We start from the raw sequence: 15,804 nt of genomic DNA, 5'->3' as shown, positions 1-15,804 counted from the left end.
AATGAGAAAGACTTCTATTATAGTGCTTCAGTTTTGTAGTTGAATTTAGTGCTTTGGGCAAAGTCTGGCTCCCCTCACAGTGTGACAGTTAGTTCACATCTGGGCTGTCACTACCAGGGGCACAATTAGGACCAAAAATAAATGTAGGTCATGCACATGTGACATGCAATAGCGCAGCATGAGCCTAATGGGACATTAAAGTATTGATTTATTTAGTTTAGGAAAAAAATGTTTTATTTAAATAAAACATTTATTTTTTAAGTTTCAAGTCTCTAAGGGCACAGGGAAGGAAAAAACATAGACTACAGGTGGTCTGGTGTACTCAGTTTAACTGATTATACTAAGACTGTAGACTACACTGTAGCTTCAGCTAGTGAAATGATAAGACACACTTAAAAACTTTAAATAATGCATTTCATTAAAAAATCTAAATGTGTAATAATTCATTACAGATATACAAATGTGTGTGTGTGTGTGTGTGTGTGTGTGTGTGTGTGTGTGTTTTTCCTGTAATCATAACAAATGACCTTTTTGCCAATTCACTGTCTCTCTATTCATGGGAGGTTTTGCTCTCGGGCTCTGCTTGAGTGATAATCAATGGCCTGTACAGCCACTTTACTTTCCAGTGAACATTTAATGGAGTGAGAATAAGCCTCTCAGATGGGCTACTGGCCTTTCCAGGCAGTAGTGTACCGGAGATAAACGACTGAAATCATCTCACCTTAGCATATGGCGTAGGAATAAACAATATGGTCAGCACATAAAAAGCCAAACATGTAGAATCTATTGACAATATTTCACACAGCAGACTTTACTTTTAAACAGCATTAGAATAAGCTGAACGGCAATGAATGAATGGACTAATACAAAAGGGGAAAAAAGTTATCTGATTCTTTCTCTCTGCAGGGACATAAGACACGTGCAATATGTTTGCCCCCTTATGTGAGTTATAGACAGGTTGATGGATTTATCCTGCAGTTAATGTGTCCTGGTGACCTACTTGGCTCAGATGATTATCATGTACCAGCAATGTTCTGGTTCGAGTATGCCCAGGGGACTTTATTGTGTGTTACCTTCCCAGTGAGCATTTAACAGATGGCAACCCAAAGTGTTTTTTTTCCTCTCTCTTTTATTTACCAGCCATAAGAGCCTGTCTGGGTTTTGTTTTCACTATGCGAGTCTGTATGTGTATAAGTGTGACAAAATGTGGTACTGCCCACTCTACTATAGTAGAAACTAGTACAACAAAGGCTTAAAGCACTTTTGCAGCTGTTTGAAGAGGATGTCTGTCAGTCTATGAATAGATGCTTTAAGTTTGGTAGAATCTTCAAGATGCAGTCCAGAAACAGCACAGAAGCTTTAAAATTTAGAAGATGGGTATGGTTTAACCAAACAGCAACCTCCAGGGCTCAAAAATTAAGCCTATAAACACACAAGTGTCAAAAACTGCAGCTTCTCAAATGTCCATGTCCGATTGCAAGCCGCTGCTAACAGATTTTATTTAAAGATCACATTTACAGCAGAAACAGACACATTTACAGCTGGTACAGCCTGTCTGTGATCTAATATTCCCCTTTATAGTAGCTGTTCATAATAGCTGAAGGGATGTGCCTGAAAGAATCAAGCTAGCTAGTGTCTGCTCATTAATTAGTACTCCACCTTCTTGTCCAAACCTGGTCATTTCTGGCTCAAAGAAAAACAGAACACATTTTGTATGCAGTGCAGTGAGAAAATATTTGCCCCCTTTCTGATTTCTTAGCTTTTTTTTTTTTTTTTCCAAAAAACCTAAAATCAATTGTAATTCACTAGATTTTTTTTAAAGGCTCAGTGTTACTAGCCACACCCAGGCCTGATTACTTCCAGACCTGCTGAATCACTTAAATACAACCTGTCTGACAAAGTGAAGTAGGCTGAAAGATCTCAAAAAGCAACATTTCGTGCCAGGATCTAAAGAAACAGCTGAGAAAAAAAGTCATTGACAAGGATCAGTCTGGAAAGGGTTAAAAGTCATTGTCTGGACTTAAATCCAATTGAGGTGCTTTCTTGTGACCTTAAACATGCCATTTATGTTCAAACCCTCCAATGTGGCTGGATTCTGCAAAGAAAAGTGGGCCAAAATTCTCTGCAATGATTTGAAAGACTCAATGCCAGTTATTGCAAAAACTTGATTACAGTTCTTGTTGCCAAGTGTGGCACAACTAGTGATTAGGTTTAATTGTGTCTTCAATTACTTTTTCACACAGAGCCAGGTAGGTTTGGATAGATTTTTTCCCTTATAGGCACCAGCATACCTGCCGCATTGCTCGCTTTGTGCCCCGCCATTAACATCATCATACATCCATTTATGCCCAACGTTATGGTGCAGGTAGTTGCTGCAGTATTTTCCTGAATGATAGGTGTTGCAACTCAGATTAAACCCAACATTAGTGCTGATATAGGAGGAAAAGTCAAAAGCAAAGGGATTGCAGAGTTTTCTTTTCAAACTGTTGCAACATCTCCCTCTGTGTAACCGGTGAATCGGGGAGCTTCTGTACTGATGTGTCATTAAAACGGCAGTAAAAAGCAAGATGATTGTACACTTGTGTCTTCAACCCAGCTGTGGTGGCGGCAGCACAACAAGGCCGGGTTACAAAAATCGAGAGGTGCACGACCTGCAGAAACGGCGCCTGGCGATAGCGACATGATGTCAGTGTGAATAAATAACTCAAAATGAGTTGCCGTACTCCCACCTTTATCTGACATATTTTATCTTACCAAACAAAAGGAGGTGCAACAGATTGTTTACAGATTTATATGTTTAACAAAAGAAATGTCAGTTGCTTACATCACCCTTTTCTCTTTTGTGACTTGTCTCAAGAATTTTCTTGTACCTGCTTTTGTTTTTTCACTGCTTATACAATCATTCATACTGAGGCTGCTGGTTGAGCTCTAGATATCTTTAGCCTTAAGCTCTTTACCTTTGTCAGCTTATTTAAACCACACATGTGAAGCTTGGGGAAAGTGCTTGAAGTTTTTCATTAACAATGTTCTTATAAATATTTTTCATGGAGGTTCCCCTATGGTTGACTTTGGCAAAGCACTTTCATAATCTCATTGAATGCAAATGATTAATTGGACAGGCAAGGAATGGTGGTTGGTTGGAATTTGGTATTCATTTAATTGTGAATGTAATCATTAAATATTAATCTCAGAATAATTTTAAAAATAAATGAAAAATGAAAACGCCTTTAGTCCAGATTTTCATTAAATCTAATTTTAGGCCTGTGGTAAGCCTATTTCCACTCTGCTCATATCTTGCCCCGAACATCTGGGTGCTGCAGTTGGGAGGTGTTATCTTGTCCATGACCTTGACTGTCCTCCCTGGAGACTGCCTCACTGCGCATTGTGTTGCAGGAAGCGAAGAAAGAAACCCTAATTTACAGCATTGCAACCAAAGTTGATCATAACTTCCCAGTAATTATAACCATATGTACAAATGCAATTCAAAATCAAATGTTTCAGCAAAATATGAGACAAAGTGCGGTTGTAGACACCTTGTCCTGGCCGCACACAGGCACAAAAACACACTCACATTCCTTTTCCTGCATTCTTGTGTGAATGACAGTGTTGAACTGCTCCACTTAATTGTAGTTTATACAGCCTGAGAAGGAATGTCTGGCATTCATTGCATCTTTCTGTTTTACTTAACAAATGAGTATGTGTGAATCTTTGTTATATGTCTCTACCACAGATGCGTAGCCTGATTGCTTGACAGTTTGGGAAGTGCATTTCCTACCAAGAGTGAGCTGAGAATATGGTTGCAACTCTCATATCTTTAATATGAAGCCACTAGCACGACATGGTTAGCTTACCTCAGGGGTTATATGCTATAGTAGAAGCTCAGATCACTTTACCTCCAGGCTGTAGCTTTTTAATGAACAGACATAAGAGGTGAATCTTCTCTTCTGACGTTCGTCAAGAAAACACACTTGTATATTTCCCCGAAAAACATGTCGTTATTGTAGAAAAATAAAACCTAATCTGTTTATGAGACTTTTCACTCTATGATGTACTTCTGTGGCCTTATTAAAGCCAGTATTCTTGTGAGAACTCGGAGCCATTAAACAATAGCACATCAACCTTCCTAAAAGCCTTAGCACAAGGCCTCATCTTTGATTGGTAGTTTAATCATATTTCCCTTTCTTTCAAGTTTTATAAATGACAAGTTAAATAATATGAATATTCCTCATTTGACATTCACACTGATCAATTGTTAAAGTAACGGGGGCAGATGCGACATTTACGAGCTCCCCTTTTGTGATAATTATGATTCAAGATTGGAGAAAATTAATAGTAAGTGACCGTGTGGGCTGCTTTTAAAATCACTATTACACCGTGCAGGATTTTACCTTTTGTGTCCATGTAACCTTTAGTACTATACAGTTATGTGAAACAAGCCTCTGGTCTCTCTTGCAGTCCCTTTTGATATAAAGCTGAATCCACATTAGTGAGATCATGGCCTTAGAGAAGTGGATTTGTTAGGTGTTATGCTGACATTTTAGTATAATAAGATGTGGTTAAAATACCCAAGGTGATGCAGCGATGCAGAGCAAACACTTGCATACTATCATCTTGTCACACTAATACCTTGGTGCTCTTAGTTAAGTCTGTGAAGCACTCATTTCTTATCCAGGCAGAAGTCATTTCATACTGAAGCCACTATTTTTTTTTAAACTGAGGTGTATGTAGATGTCTGGCCAAAGGTGGAAGTAACAACTTTCATGTGGCACTTGCTGGCTCCTCAATTTAAAAATATCACCTTTTCTCCTTTGGCTGCTACCTAAAACTCAAAACACCTTCAGGCATTTTATCAAGTTCAGTTAGTTTTATTGTGCTCCAGCAGTGCTCGTTGATACTATGGTGGTCATTTGGTTATCAGCGTGACTTGTCATGGCGGTCTCTCAGATGCTCTTTTAGCCTTTAAATCTGTCTTGTTTCAATCCCTTTCCTTAAACTCTGCCCTGAGAAGCTGTCTGTTCAAACATGCGCTGTCATTTGATGCACAAGTACCGAATTTAGAAGCTTCTGGAAATCTCTGCCTCTCCATTAAATGTGTGGACTTTGATCCACGATCTAGCCCAAGGCTCACGAAAAAAGAAAGCTAAATGACTTTTTCCACACTGAAACAAAGGGACTGCCTTAACAAGATGTAGCTGTTCCACTTATTGCACACTCTTAAGCCTCACAAAAAAAATCTGCCTGCCTTATTAGCTGTCTCTGAGTCCTGCTTTTCCAAAATGGCATTGTCATTCAAGCACAGGTAATTCCATTGTACTGGAGGTAGAGATTTACCACCACAAGAGACTCTGGTAGTCTTGGCGTCAGCGTTACTCTTTCTGCTGCTGGCAGCTGTATGATCGTGTCATACAGCTGCCAGCAACAAGGTAGGAGGAAGCTGCTAAGTCTCCAGCATCCTACACTTGGTGCTTTTCTAGTACTTGCTTGTTTGGACAAACCACAAAGAGACAATTATGCACATTGTCTAAGAAGCACATCTTAAGACTGAAGAACAAGATTTTGAGACTGAATGTGAACCAGAGGTGAAAACTGTAACCCAAGACTACAAGTGAGGGTCCAGAAATGTGTGTTAGCATGTGTGCTCATTTGGTTCTGCTATTTGATATGTTTCTTTGACTTGTTTCCAAACTGTCATACACCCCTTTCATGCGCCATAAATCCATACATTATTCTACAGTAGATGACACTGGGGTGGGCTACCTAAGACCACCAACATTGTGCTAAATTACATTCCCATTGTGTTATTACAATCTCAGTGCTTATGATTTGTTATTTTAAAGGCCCCTCTTCCCCTATTATTACATCTTTTTTCCTCCTATTATATATCCCCCCCTTGCATTCTTTTCTCCCTTACATATTCAGAATTTGAATGGCATACAAAATACCAGCCTTGTTATCCAAATATAGTTTGACTTTCTACTGCATTTAATTCTCCAGAGAGATGCACTATTCACCTCTTTTCTTCACTGTCTGAAACAAAACTACACAGACATCCGTACAAGACAACAGCACTGCCTCAGGAACGACTAACTAAAAAAAAGAAGGGAAAAAGAGATTTTTAGGTTCATAGGTGCTACAAATGACCTTTGTTGTGTGCGTGTGCACTCCATTGTGCACCTTTGTGCATGTTTTTGCATACTGATTGTCTGCTGGCTGCTGGCCCTTTGCAGATAAAGCCTGGTCTTTTTGGGGGCCACTTGTGGCAGGCTGATATTGCCTTTCAGTAATGCCAAGGAGCTCAGGGACTTCTGTGGACCGCTAGGCATCAGCCCAACACAATTAAGAACAAGGAAAACAGCATGTGTGTTGTGAGCAGGGACCGAAGGCCACACTGGCTGCCTTGTTTGTATTGTTCTGATACTGGTTTAAATGTCTAGACAGTGTGTAAAATTGCACTCAGATTAAATATTTACAGTTTTTGCCCACAGCAGTATTGGTGGGATTGCCTTTTCTGTTTTTAAATATTTGGTTTGAAAAGCTGCAGAATGTGTTTTGCTTTTCTTTGTAGTGGTTAAGATTGCTAAACATCTTTTTTCTCTATGATTCAGAGCTTTTTAAGCATCTTCTTCATTCAAGCAGCATTGTTTCCAGCTTCAATTGTGGGATCAGAATGATGCATTAGAGATGCTGCTCCGTGCTGCTACCTTCACAGGCTGTGCTACTGGAGAGTTACTTACCCAATTTACTCCCCCCCACCGGAGCTCTAGCAATTTCAGTGCACATCTTAAGTGCAAATGTTAATGGTGTCCAGAGGATGAATCCTCAGAAGCTTACTGATTCACCTACATTTAATCAAGTACATCAGATCCATTTCTTACTTCCATCAACCACTGCTTTAAATTATTATATTGTATTATTGTTGGTCCTTTACCTTACAATATAAAGCCCCTTGAGGGGACTCTTGCGATTTGGCGCAGTATGTAAAAATGCATAAATAAACCTTAAGATGTTAACATGTACATGCTCATCTAAGATGCTCAGAATGGTAAGGTGTAAGTGCTACAGCTTACCATTCTCAATGTTAAGGCGTAGCATTTACATTTTACTAGTGGGAAAGGTGTAAATATGACAGATTATTAGGACCACGTTAAAAAAAACAAAGCAATATTACTGCGAAATTTCGACTTTAATCTGGAAATTCTGACTTTATTCTCAAAAAGGTTTTTGTTTTCTTAATGTTGCCCTAATATTCCTTCATATATAAGATGGAGGGTTTGTGATTGAATGGGGTCAAGCTGGCAATTAAATGCAGTTTATTTGGGATAGTACAAGTGAAAATGGCCATCTTCACACACACACAAAGGTTACATGAAACAGAAATTCACATTAACAACAAATGTTTTACCACCGATAAACAATGCAATATTAACATTGTCATGGCCAACATATAAACGTAGTATCATATATATCATTACCAAGCAACTGCTCAAAACACCACAAGTGTTGGAGACTAACTAGCATTGCTTCAACATTGTAACCATCATTTTGTAGGCAGAAATCCCAGCTGCAAAAGAAAAAAAAGGATAGTTAAATGGGTTTTGTAACTTGTACAGTGGTTCCAAATGGTCCCTTGGTGGGGAAAATTTTCCAGTTGATTCTAATTTGATCACTATTGATTGCATGTGACTGTACTGTGAACCTTGTGAAAGCCCTCTGATCATTTAGACTCAGTCAGTCTACAGTCAGTGTTTCAAGGCTTCCAGTTTGTGCTACAGTCGTACTAGGGAAAACAGTAGTCGAAGATCACAGCACATTAGTGAGTTACTGCAATTGTATGCAGTGAACCTGCAATCTCCTTGTCTCTGAAATAGTTGTTAGACTAGGCCACTTGCAATTAGTGCCATCTTCAAAGTGCCTTTGGTGCTGCAGGATGGCGATTTAACTGCAAAATGACAGTAGGTAACCAGAATACAACCAGTTGACAACAGGTTGAGCCCCATACTGCAAAGAGACATGTCACAGACAAGTTTTACTCATAAGTTCAGACTGACTCAAGTTGATTGCAACATCTTGTCTGCATCTGTATGCATTTAAAAATTAGACGGCTGTTATTTGTAAACCTTTGACAATCTGATCGCAGTTAGCCTGAGTCCAAAAACAACTTTCTGGAGATGAGTTGCCTCCCACCAGACGACCTGTGCAGTCACCTTGCAATTGAAAGTGATTGCCTGGAGGCTTGACCACTGCAGCTACTTATAATTTGTCACTGAGTGCAATCACTGAAAAACCACCAATATTTCCTAGTTGCAAAGAGTGTTGCTGTACTATTGTCATTCTAGCGTGACTTAGCTATTGGCTGTCTGTTATACCTTTTCCAAGAGATAACTGGACTTTAGCTCTGTGTTGCGTGCACTGATCTGTTTAGGACAACAGGAGCTTTTTTAAAAGATACTGAAAGCGATACATCATTTTCAGACACAGAAGCAATAGTTTTAAGACTGCATTTTGAGCAATGTCTCCCTCTGTATCTCTCCATATGATTGCCAGCTTGCAGTAAAAGCCCACTCAGATGGCCAAAATCGTGCTCCATGCTTAAAAATTCAGCGCATTCATTTTCAGGCATCTGTTTAAACAGATTTGTATCATTGCTACATGCCTTCAGGCTACTTTTCCGCCATGCCAAGGTGTCCTTGTTAAATAAGAAACTGCTGTGGAGCTCCTGCTTGATTCTGAGGATAATTTTTTCCTTTACATGTGTAATTATCTGTTTTATGTAGAAATCAACTTTTGCTAAATTTTGCGTTCATTAACACGTATTAGTTAGATCAATCATTTGACAGAAAAAAATGACCAGTAGACAGAGGAAATAATTTGGTGAAAGGTAATAAAAAAATGTAAAATTCATGGAGTGGGAGGACTTATCTCAGCTGTCTTCATCCATTTAGTCAATCGGCTACTGTCCATGAATTATGGAGTATTGTGGATGCAAAACATACAAATTCCAGCATATCTTTCAGTTTTAATGATAAGCCTGCACAATCCTCACTTTTTTGTTCTTATCAGTTTGTGTACTGTGTGGTAGGGGGTTTATTCTATGTACTATTTTCTTTTCTTCCTGAGAAAATTCAGTTTTATACAAACACCAGAACTGCACCACACTACCCAGTAGATCACATTCTCACCCATTTCACAAGGTGTTATCTATCTGAGTAAACACTTGTCTGTGTGGGATTTATTGCTTGCAGCGGGAGTGTAGGAGCTCATCACTCTCTGGCACAGTGTGATTATCAGCTTTACAGGGCCATTGGTACATTAATGCAAGACCGACTGAAGGCTGTATAAAGTACTGTTAGAAACAGCAGGAAAGAACAGAAGTGTTTCCACAGTCATAGAACGGGTAAACAGTAGTTGCAAAATGGCCATTTATGTCCTCCCTCTTCTATTGCGTGATGCTACCGCCTTTGCACACACCTAGTTGTGCATTTTGTGTTAGGGTTACAGGTAATCTAAACTAATTCTGGAAAACAATAACACCTGTGGCAGTCTTGCAGAATCCACCCAAGATTCAGAAAATACAGGAGGGACGGAGGACAGAAAATGAGTAATGGTCTGTTTGCAGAGCTGTTGGTAGTGTGCTAGTGTGTGTGCTTCAGTGTGATGGGGGTTGGAAAGAGATGAATAGAATGTAAGATGTACAGAGGCATTGGAGTTGTGTACCTGGCTCTCTCATTAGGGAGGTTTTTCTTTGTCCTCTGCTTCACTGGGATTCATTCTTGCATGGTTTCTTTTAAAGACCAGTATGACTGACATCTCCACAGTATTTCATGGATTAGAGGTGGTTTTGTGGGCGTTTTGTGTAGGTGTGGCTGCAGATTTCTCATTTCATCTTGGTTTGGTTAACAATTTCTGAGGTGATGGCGAAATTGGCTTCAGCTGTAAACACGTATCATAAATAAATGTGTGTAAAAATATATATGCAACTGAATAGGTTGGGGAGAAAGTGATGGTTTATCCTGAGGACAGGCATTCAGAACAGGCAGCTGCAAAAAATACCACAGAAGCTCCATAGAAGTAACACGAAAATATTTTGGAAACTATAAATTCCCTGGGTCATTTATAAAGTATACTTATTGGAGATCTTTCTGCCACTCGTTTCAGTTTTAACTGAAGTGCAGTCTTACTACAGTTAAATAGGCTAAATATTTAAACTAGCACAATAAACGCAAAAATCTACATCCCAGTGTTCAGTGGAACCACAGATAATGCCGTAATCCTATTATAGTTCAGCTTAAAAGATTTTCTTAAAAGCTGTGAATACTTACGTCTTATAAATACACATTTGAAGGCTAGACATGCTTTCAAAGATATTACTTCCTGAGGATTTTGCGTGTCATCATCTTTTTCTTTTCTTTTTAATTTACACTGCCTCGTGGGGTTCCAAACTACTAAACAAGAACAAAACATATTATGGGGAGGGATGTGTAGTATGAGAGGGGATGTGTTCGTGTGGTAATTACACTGTCAGACTGGATTATTGCTTAATGAAGGCACTTACACATCAATAATAATGTGCCATGTCTAATTCCTTTAGAACTGCTGCTGTTTTGATTACCACCACTCTTTATTGAGTGGAAGGATTATCTGTTATATTTCACTGTGGCTCGTTGTTGGGGTGTTTTTGTGTTCGGCTAACATGTATCTGTAGCTTAATTTCTAATAAATGCTATGCCTGAAATCTTGTGCCATTCTTCATCTCTAGGGTCTCGTCTTCGCCAGGAAGACTTCCCTCCCCGCATTGTGGAACACCCTTCTGACCTCATTGTGTCCAAAGGGGAGCCAGCCACTCTCAACTGTAAGGCAGAGGGCCGTCCGCCGCCTACGGTGGAATGGTACAAAGATGGGGAGCGTGTTGAGACGGATCGGGAAAATCCCCGTTCCCACCGTATGCTGCTTCCCAGTGGGTCCCTCTTCTTCCTGCGTATCGTCCATGGACGACGGAGCAAGCCAGACGATGGCAGCTACGTGTGTGTGGCCCGAAACTATCTGGGCCAGGCGATCAGTCACAATGCTTCTCTGGAAGTAGCCAGTAAGTTCCTTTTAACATGTGTGTGTTTTTTTTTTTGTTGAGTTTTTTTTTGTTGTTGGTGTCTTGGCAATGCCATTAAAGAAAAAAGATGCAAAACACCAGGAGGGTTTTATATATCAGACACTGCATCTTACAAACAGGATCAGTGGAAGCAGTCAAACAACACCAAAGTATGTCTCATATCTGTAAGTGTTTGATCAAGAATTCAAAAGTTCCATCTAATACCCAGGTCCATTACCCACACGGCCAGATTTTAATCACCTAAGCTTTTATAAACATTTTAATTAAATTTTCCAAAGACGGTGATAGCAGCAAATTTAATATCTACTTTAAAAGAAAGCAAGTAGCTTCTTCTCATTTGCTCACTATTTCCTCCATATAACCTTACGATAATCTACATGACTAAAGTTATTCAATTATTTGTACTAAAATGAGTGTTTATTTAAGTTTTGGGGGTTTTTTTTTTGGCACCTTCCAACTTAACCACTTTCATGCATCTGATTATACATGAAAAGCATCATGCAGTTCCAATCTTCTTTTTATTTTGTAACTTTCATTCCTAACTAGCTTGTTGTTGAGAGACCATAAAGGAAATTCAGACAGGTGTCAGCTGTGTATTCCCAACAGGTGACAACCTCAACTTGCTGAATCATGGCTCTGAAAACAGCCAGCATGGGGAATTGCCAGTTAAACAGTCCCTTTACTGCACTATGTCACAGGCAGGACTCCATCTGCTTGCATGCAACCAATCATACGTGTGTGTTTATGTGTTATCTTGACTGTTGGAATGGACCATCTGAAGTAGAAGAGGCCAAAGAGCAAAAGGTCAGGACTTGCGAGCGTCAGAACAGGGTGTGCACATACACCGACAGTCTTTTAGGCATTTTTTGTAAGAAATGCCAGGATTAGTGTGAATGAAACAGGAGTAAATAATGGCCAGAAAGTGCTGGTGACAAGGGTTAATAACCACGACCGTGCCCTCACACACTTCAGAGCTCCCCATCTTTTACTGTCAATCCCCAGTTCTGCTCAGCTGCGTCAGCTTTGCAGTGCGCTACCCAGACTCAATCTCATGGGCAGACATCAAGGTTTTCGAATAATAATGCCCCTCCAGTATCTGGTTCACCTTTTGAATTATAATGAAAGAGTTGGTCAAATGCTATCATGGTAGTGCTAGATCAGCGCTCCTACCTTGAGAAGCTCAGCCCTCCAGGGAGAGAGTTTATTACTTGTAGTTCACTAAATTTACTGCCAGGTTTTAAGGTCGAGGGAGAACACAGAGAGGACTTGTTGAAGCTGCCTGGATGAATTATGTCTCCCGGCTTTATCCTTCAGAGGTCACACGGATTCATGGGTCACCCTGGGGCTACATGGTAAAACAAAATGCCCTCTGGCAAATGCTGCTGAGTTAAGGTGTTTAGAAGAGAGAGGTGAGGAGCTGGGGAGTGTTAAAAAGGGGACTGACCTTACTCTGTCAAAAGTGTGTGAAGTAATTTGTTCAGCTTCTTTAGGGTAATAGTAATGGTGTAGGGTTGCTTTGTTTGAAGGAGATGCTTTCAAAAAGGTGGCAGTGGATGTGTTACAGTTTCTCTTTAAAATGCAGCTGTTTCTAAAAAGTTGCGGTGCTCTGCGAGATGCAGTTAAAAATGAAATACAGTGATTGGAAATTTTTTTCAATGCTGTATTTAATTAAAATACTATATGCACAGTTTCAACATCAAATGTTTGAATTTGAAGCCCGCAACACCGTGTAAGTGCTCAGCAACTACGATGGTCACGTGTCGTAGTTTGTAAGAAAAATGTTTTCTCAGTCTTGCTTGATAAAGGCTTTTATCTGCTTGGCCACTGAGGGCATCCTTTATCATTTTTCTTTGTTTATCAGGGGGCTAAATGTTTTCTGTGGGTGGTAGGTCAGGTGACAGGCACCTTTACTGCCTGGATGCTGTAATATGTGCAGGAAGTGGTTTAACATTGTATAGTTTAAATAAACAAGGTCTTTCATTAAAAAAAAAAAAGACAATGGGGTTCATTCACTAGCATCTGCAGAAATGTCCTTACCCTGCTAACAGAGCAAGTGCACACACAAAATTATAGTTAGATACAGTAAACGTTCACACCACTGTGCATTGTGTTTGCTATCTGCAGTCTGTGTAGTGAGACACAAACTGTGCTGGTTAAAAAGAAAAAAAAAAGATATAATAAAAGAAAACCTATTGAGAATAAACACATTAGCTGGAAGAATGAAGCAGGTGGTGAAAGGCATCAGTACAGCATGGATTCATGCATACAACACAATATGCAAATGAGGTTGCAGCATATTTATTTAAGCATTTACAGGTTGCCATATATATGTCCCACACCTGGGAGGACTTGATGGGCAATCACATGATGGCATGCACTTTGCATCAAAAATTAACTCAGGTCAAATGAGGTTTTTCTTTATGAACACATGACAATAGTTATTTGCTATAACATATAATATAATATTCTTTTTTACTAATGTCCCCCAAAATCATTAAAGAGGTCATAGTCAATTAAGATGGCTGTCATTGTTATGCTGCCACTTTATATAATATATGTTTTTTGAACATGTTTTTGTACTGTGATTGGAGATTGCTGGAGTACACGGACAAGAATCCCACAGAGAGATTTAGCTTTTTTCATCTCTTAGCGACAAAGAAAATGTGAGCGCTACAGTGGGAAATAATAACTTACTAAAACCTCAACTCAATTCCAAGTGAATTTACTGTATTAAAACCATTTCTGCTGCTGTTACAATTTAACTAACATCGGGGGAAGATGATGAAAAGCTTTGAGACGGCTGACAAAAGGCTGTTGGAGGCTGACAGATGTAAAGTGATGGGAGCAGGAAAGGAGTGACAGAGACAGACTGGAACAGAAGACACGGAGGAAGAAGTATCTGTCCTTCAAGGCACAGAAGTGGAACTTGTTTGCAGAAAATTGAGGTGAAGTTGTAGAGACAGTGACAGATGTACTATGTGCTGGTGCCTGAAGCATGACCACAGGGTTGAAATACTTTGTAAGCATGCACAACATCCGCACATGCATGAGCACAGGCATACACACTCTCGTGCACGCACTGTGTAGAGGAATCCTCTCTAAAAGTGAAAGAGATGAAATTAGAAAAAAGGGGAAAAAATCTAACTTAGTTCGTATCCAATAAATGTCACTGAAGACACTCAGCATACTTTTTTGTGCCCGCAGGGACCCTAGTGGACCCTGGGAAATGAACATATGTCCTGTTGACCTCAGCCACTTGATTCAATCATGGAGAGCTTTATTGAGGTGAAGGCAAAGTCACAGCTTGTGTACTCCAAAGGTTATTGGGTAGTATAACAGTTTTAGGTTCAGTAAGAGAGAAAAATAAATGTTATTCTTAATGAAATTGGACATTGTCATTTGCTAGAGGAAAGTGAGGCTCATTGCAGGGCTGAAGGTTAAGCAGCAACACTGCAGTGATGAAGTAATGAGCCACAGGGAAAGACATCCATACAGAACCGAGACTCGTCATGCAATTAGAGCGTCCCACAAGATTTCTCTGTTTGTATATACAATTTATTGGTATATGAACTAATACATTATTCATACTATTAACAGATGTGCTCTACAGAACCATGTGTCCCCTGCTCACCAGCAGATGTTGCAACCCTGTTATTTTGACTTCATGAGTCTATATTGAAGCATACCACTTGTCATAACTTGACAGTTTACAGGAAGCTTACGAGCTGAAATTAGGGAGCATTTCATAACCCTTTTTTTCAGTATGCTGTAACTCAAGAAACTATTTTTGATCTATTATTGTTAATATTTTATCTTGTTATTTTTTATATTAATATATTAATTAACACCTACTGATAGGACACACTCAATATTGTAATGTACTCTATTTTTGTTAGAAAGACAGACTATGGAAAACTGTAGTAAATATGTAATAAGTATGCATAGTATCACTAATATAATATTATAATGTAATACTGGATGTGAAAATCTGCTTTAATGCTCAATATAAATGGGACCCAAATGGTGGTATTAGCTAGGTGTAGTCTACTGTGACAGTTATACCAAAGAAGCTGAAACTGAGTAGAATATCCTTTTGGTCTCAGTCACTGATAATTATTATAGTGTGACATAAATTGCTGATGAATTGGAGGGTTGCTGGGCCACAGAAAATATTTCTGAGCCACTGTTGGCTTGTGGCTACACTCTAGAGAGTTGTAGCTGGGAAGTCAGTGGAAGCCATATGAAGTACTAATTACACAAATGCGTTACATTAATAGACATGTCCACTGTATTACTCTCTTTGACATGGACAATGAGATATGCTTACCCCAGTCACCCTGTCAGATTGGCAGCTTGTGATGGGACCATGTCTTTTCTCTGTGGTTGAAATCTTGTGCTAAAACTGAGCAGGTTCAGGAGATACACAAGGCAGCAAAGACAGAGAGGTGGCTTCTTAGAGTGCTTGTCCCCCTCTGACTGCCCCTATCCCTTAAATGATGTCTCTTTAGTTCAGATGGCTGTCACTGCCGCTGACAACATCCTGTCTCCAGTCACTCTGGATAAATGGAGTAAGAGACTTTAAGTGGCAGTAGAGTGGTATATCACAGGAACGCTGTCATTTTCGCTCCATATGGACGGGAAGCGATGTTGTTTTATAGACAACCACCGACACGTTGCAAATGGTCTTCAATTCACAGCCA

General features: G+C 39.5%; 1 protein-coding gene across 3 annotated transcripts in view; it reads left to right on the top strand.

The window, feature by feature from the left end:
• Window positions 1–15,804, top strand: part of LOC147321268 (roundabout homolog 1-like) — a 107,379-nt gene that overhangs the window by 23,562 nt on the left and 68,013 nt on the right. For all 3 annotated transcript variants that reach the window (XM_086309624.1, XM_086309625.1, XM_086309626.1), the window contains one exon: window positions 10,757–11,083. In XM_086309624.1, coding sequence (XP_086165750.1) covers window positions 10,757–11,083 — 327 coding nt within the window. The remainder of the gene's footprint in view (window positions 1–10,756; window positions 11,084–15,804) is intronic.

Source organism: Aulonocara sp. 'chitande type north' Nkhata Bay, linkage group LG10, assembly GCF_057382095.1.
Source record: "Aulonocara sp. 'chitande type north' Nkhata Bay isolate Kocher_YH1m ecotype deep benthic linkage group LG10, A_spYH_male_GT1.1, whole genome shotgun sequence".
NCBI lineage: Eukaryota > Metazoa > Chordata > Actinopteri > Cichliformes > Cichlidae > Aulonocara > Aulonocara sp. 'chitande type north' Nkhata Bay.
The sequence above is the reverse complement of the archived record's forward strand: the minus strand, read 5'-3'. Positions and strand labels throughout refer to the sequence as shown.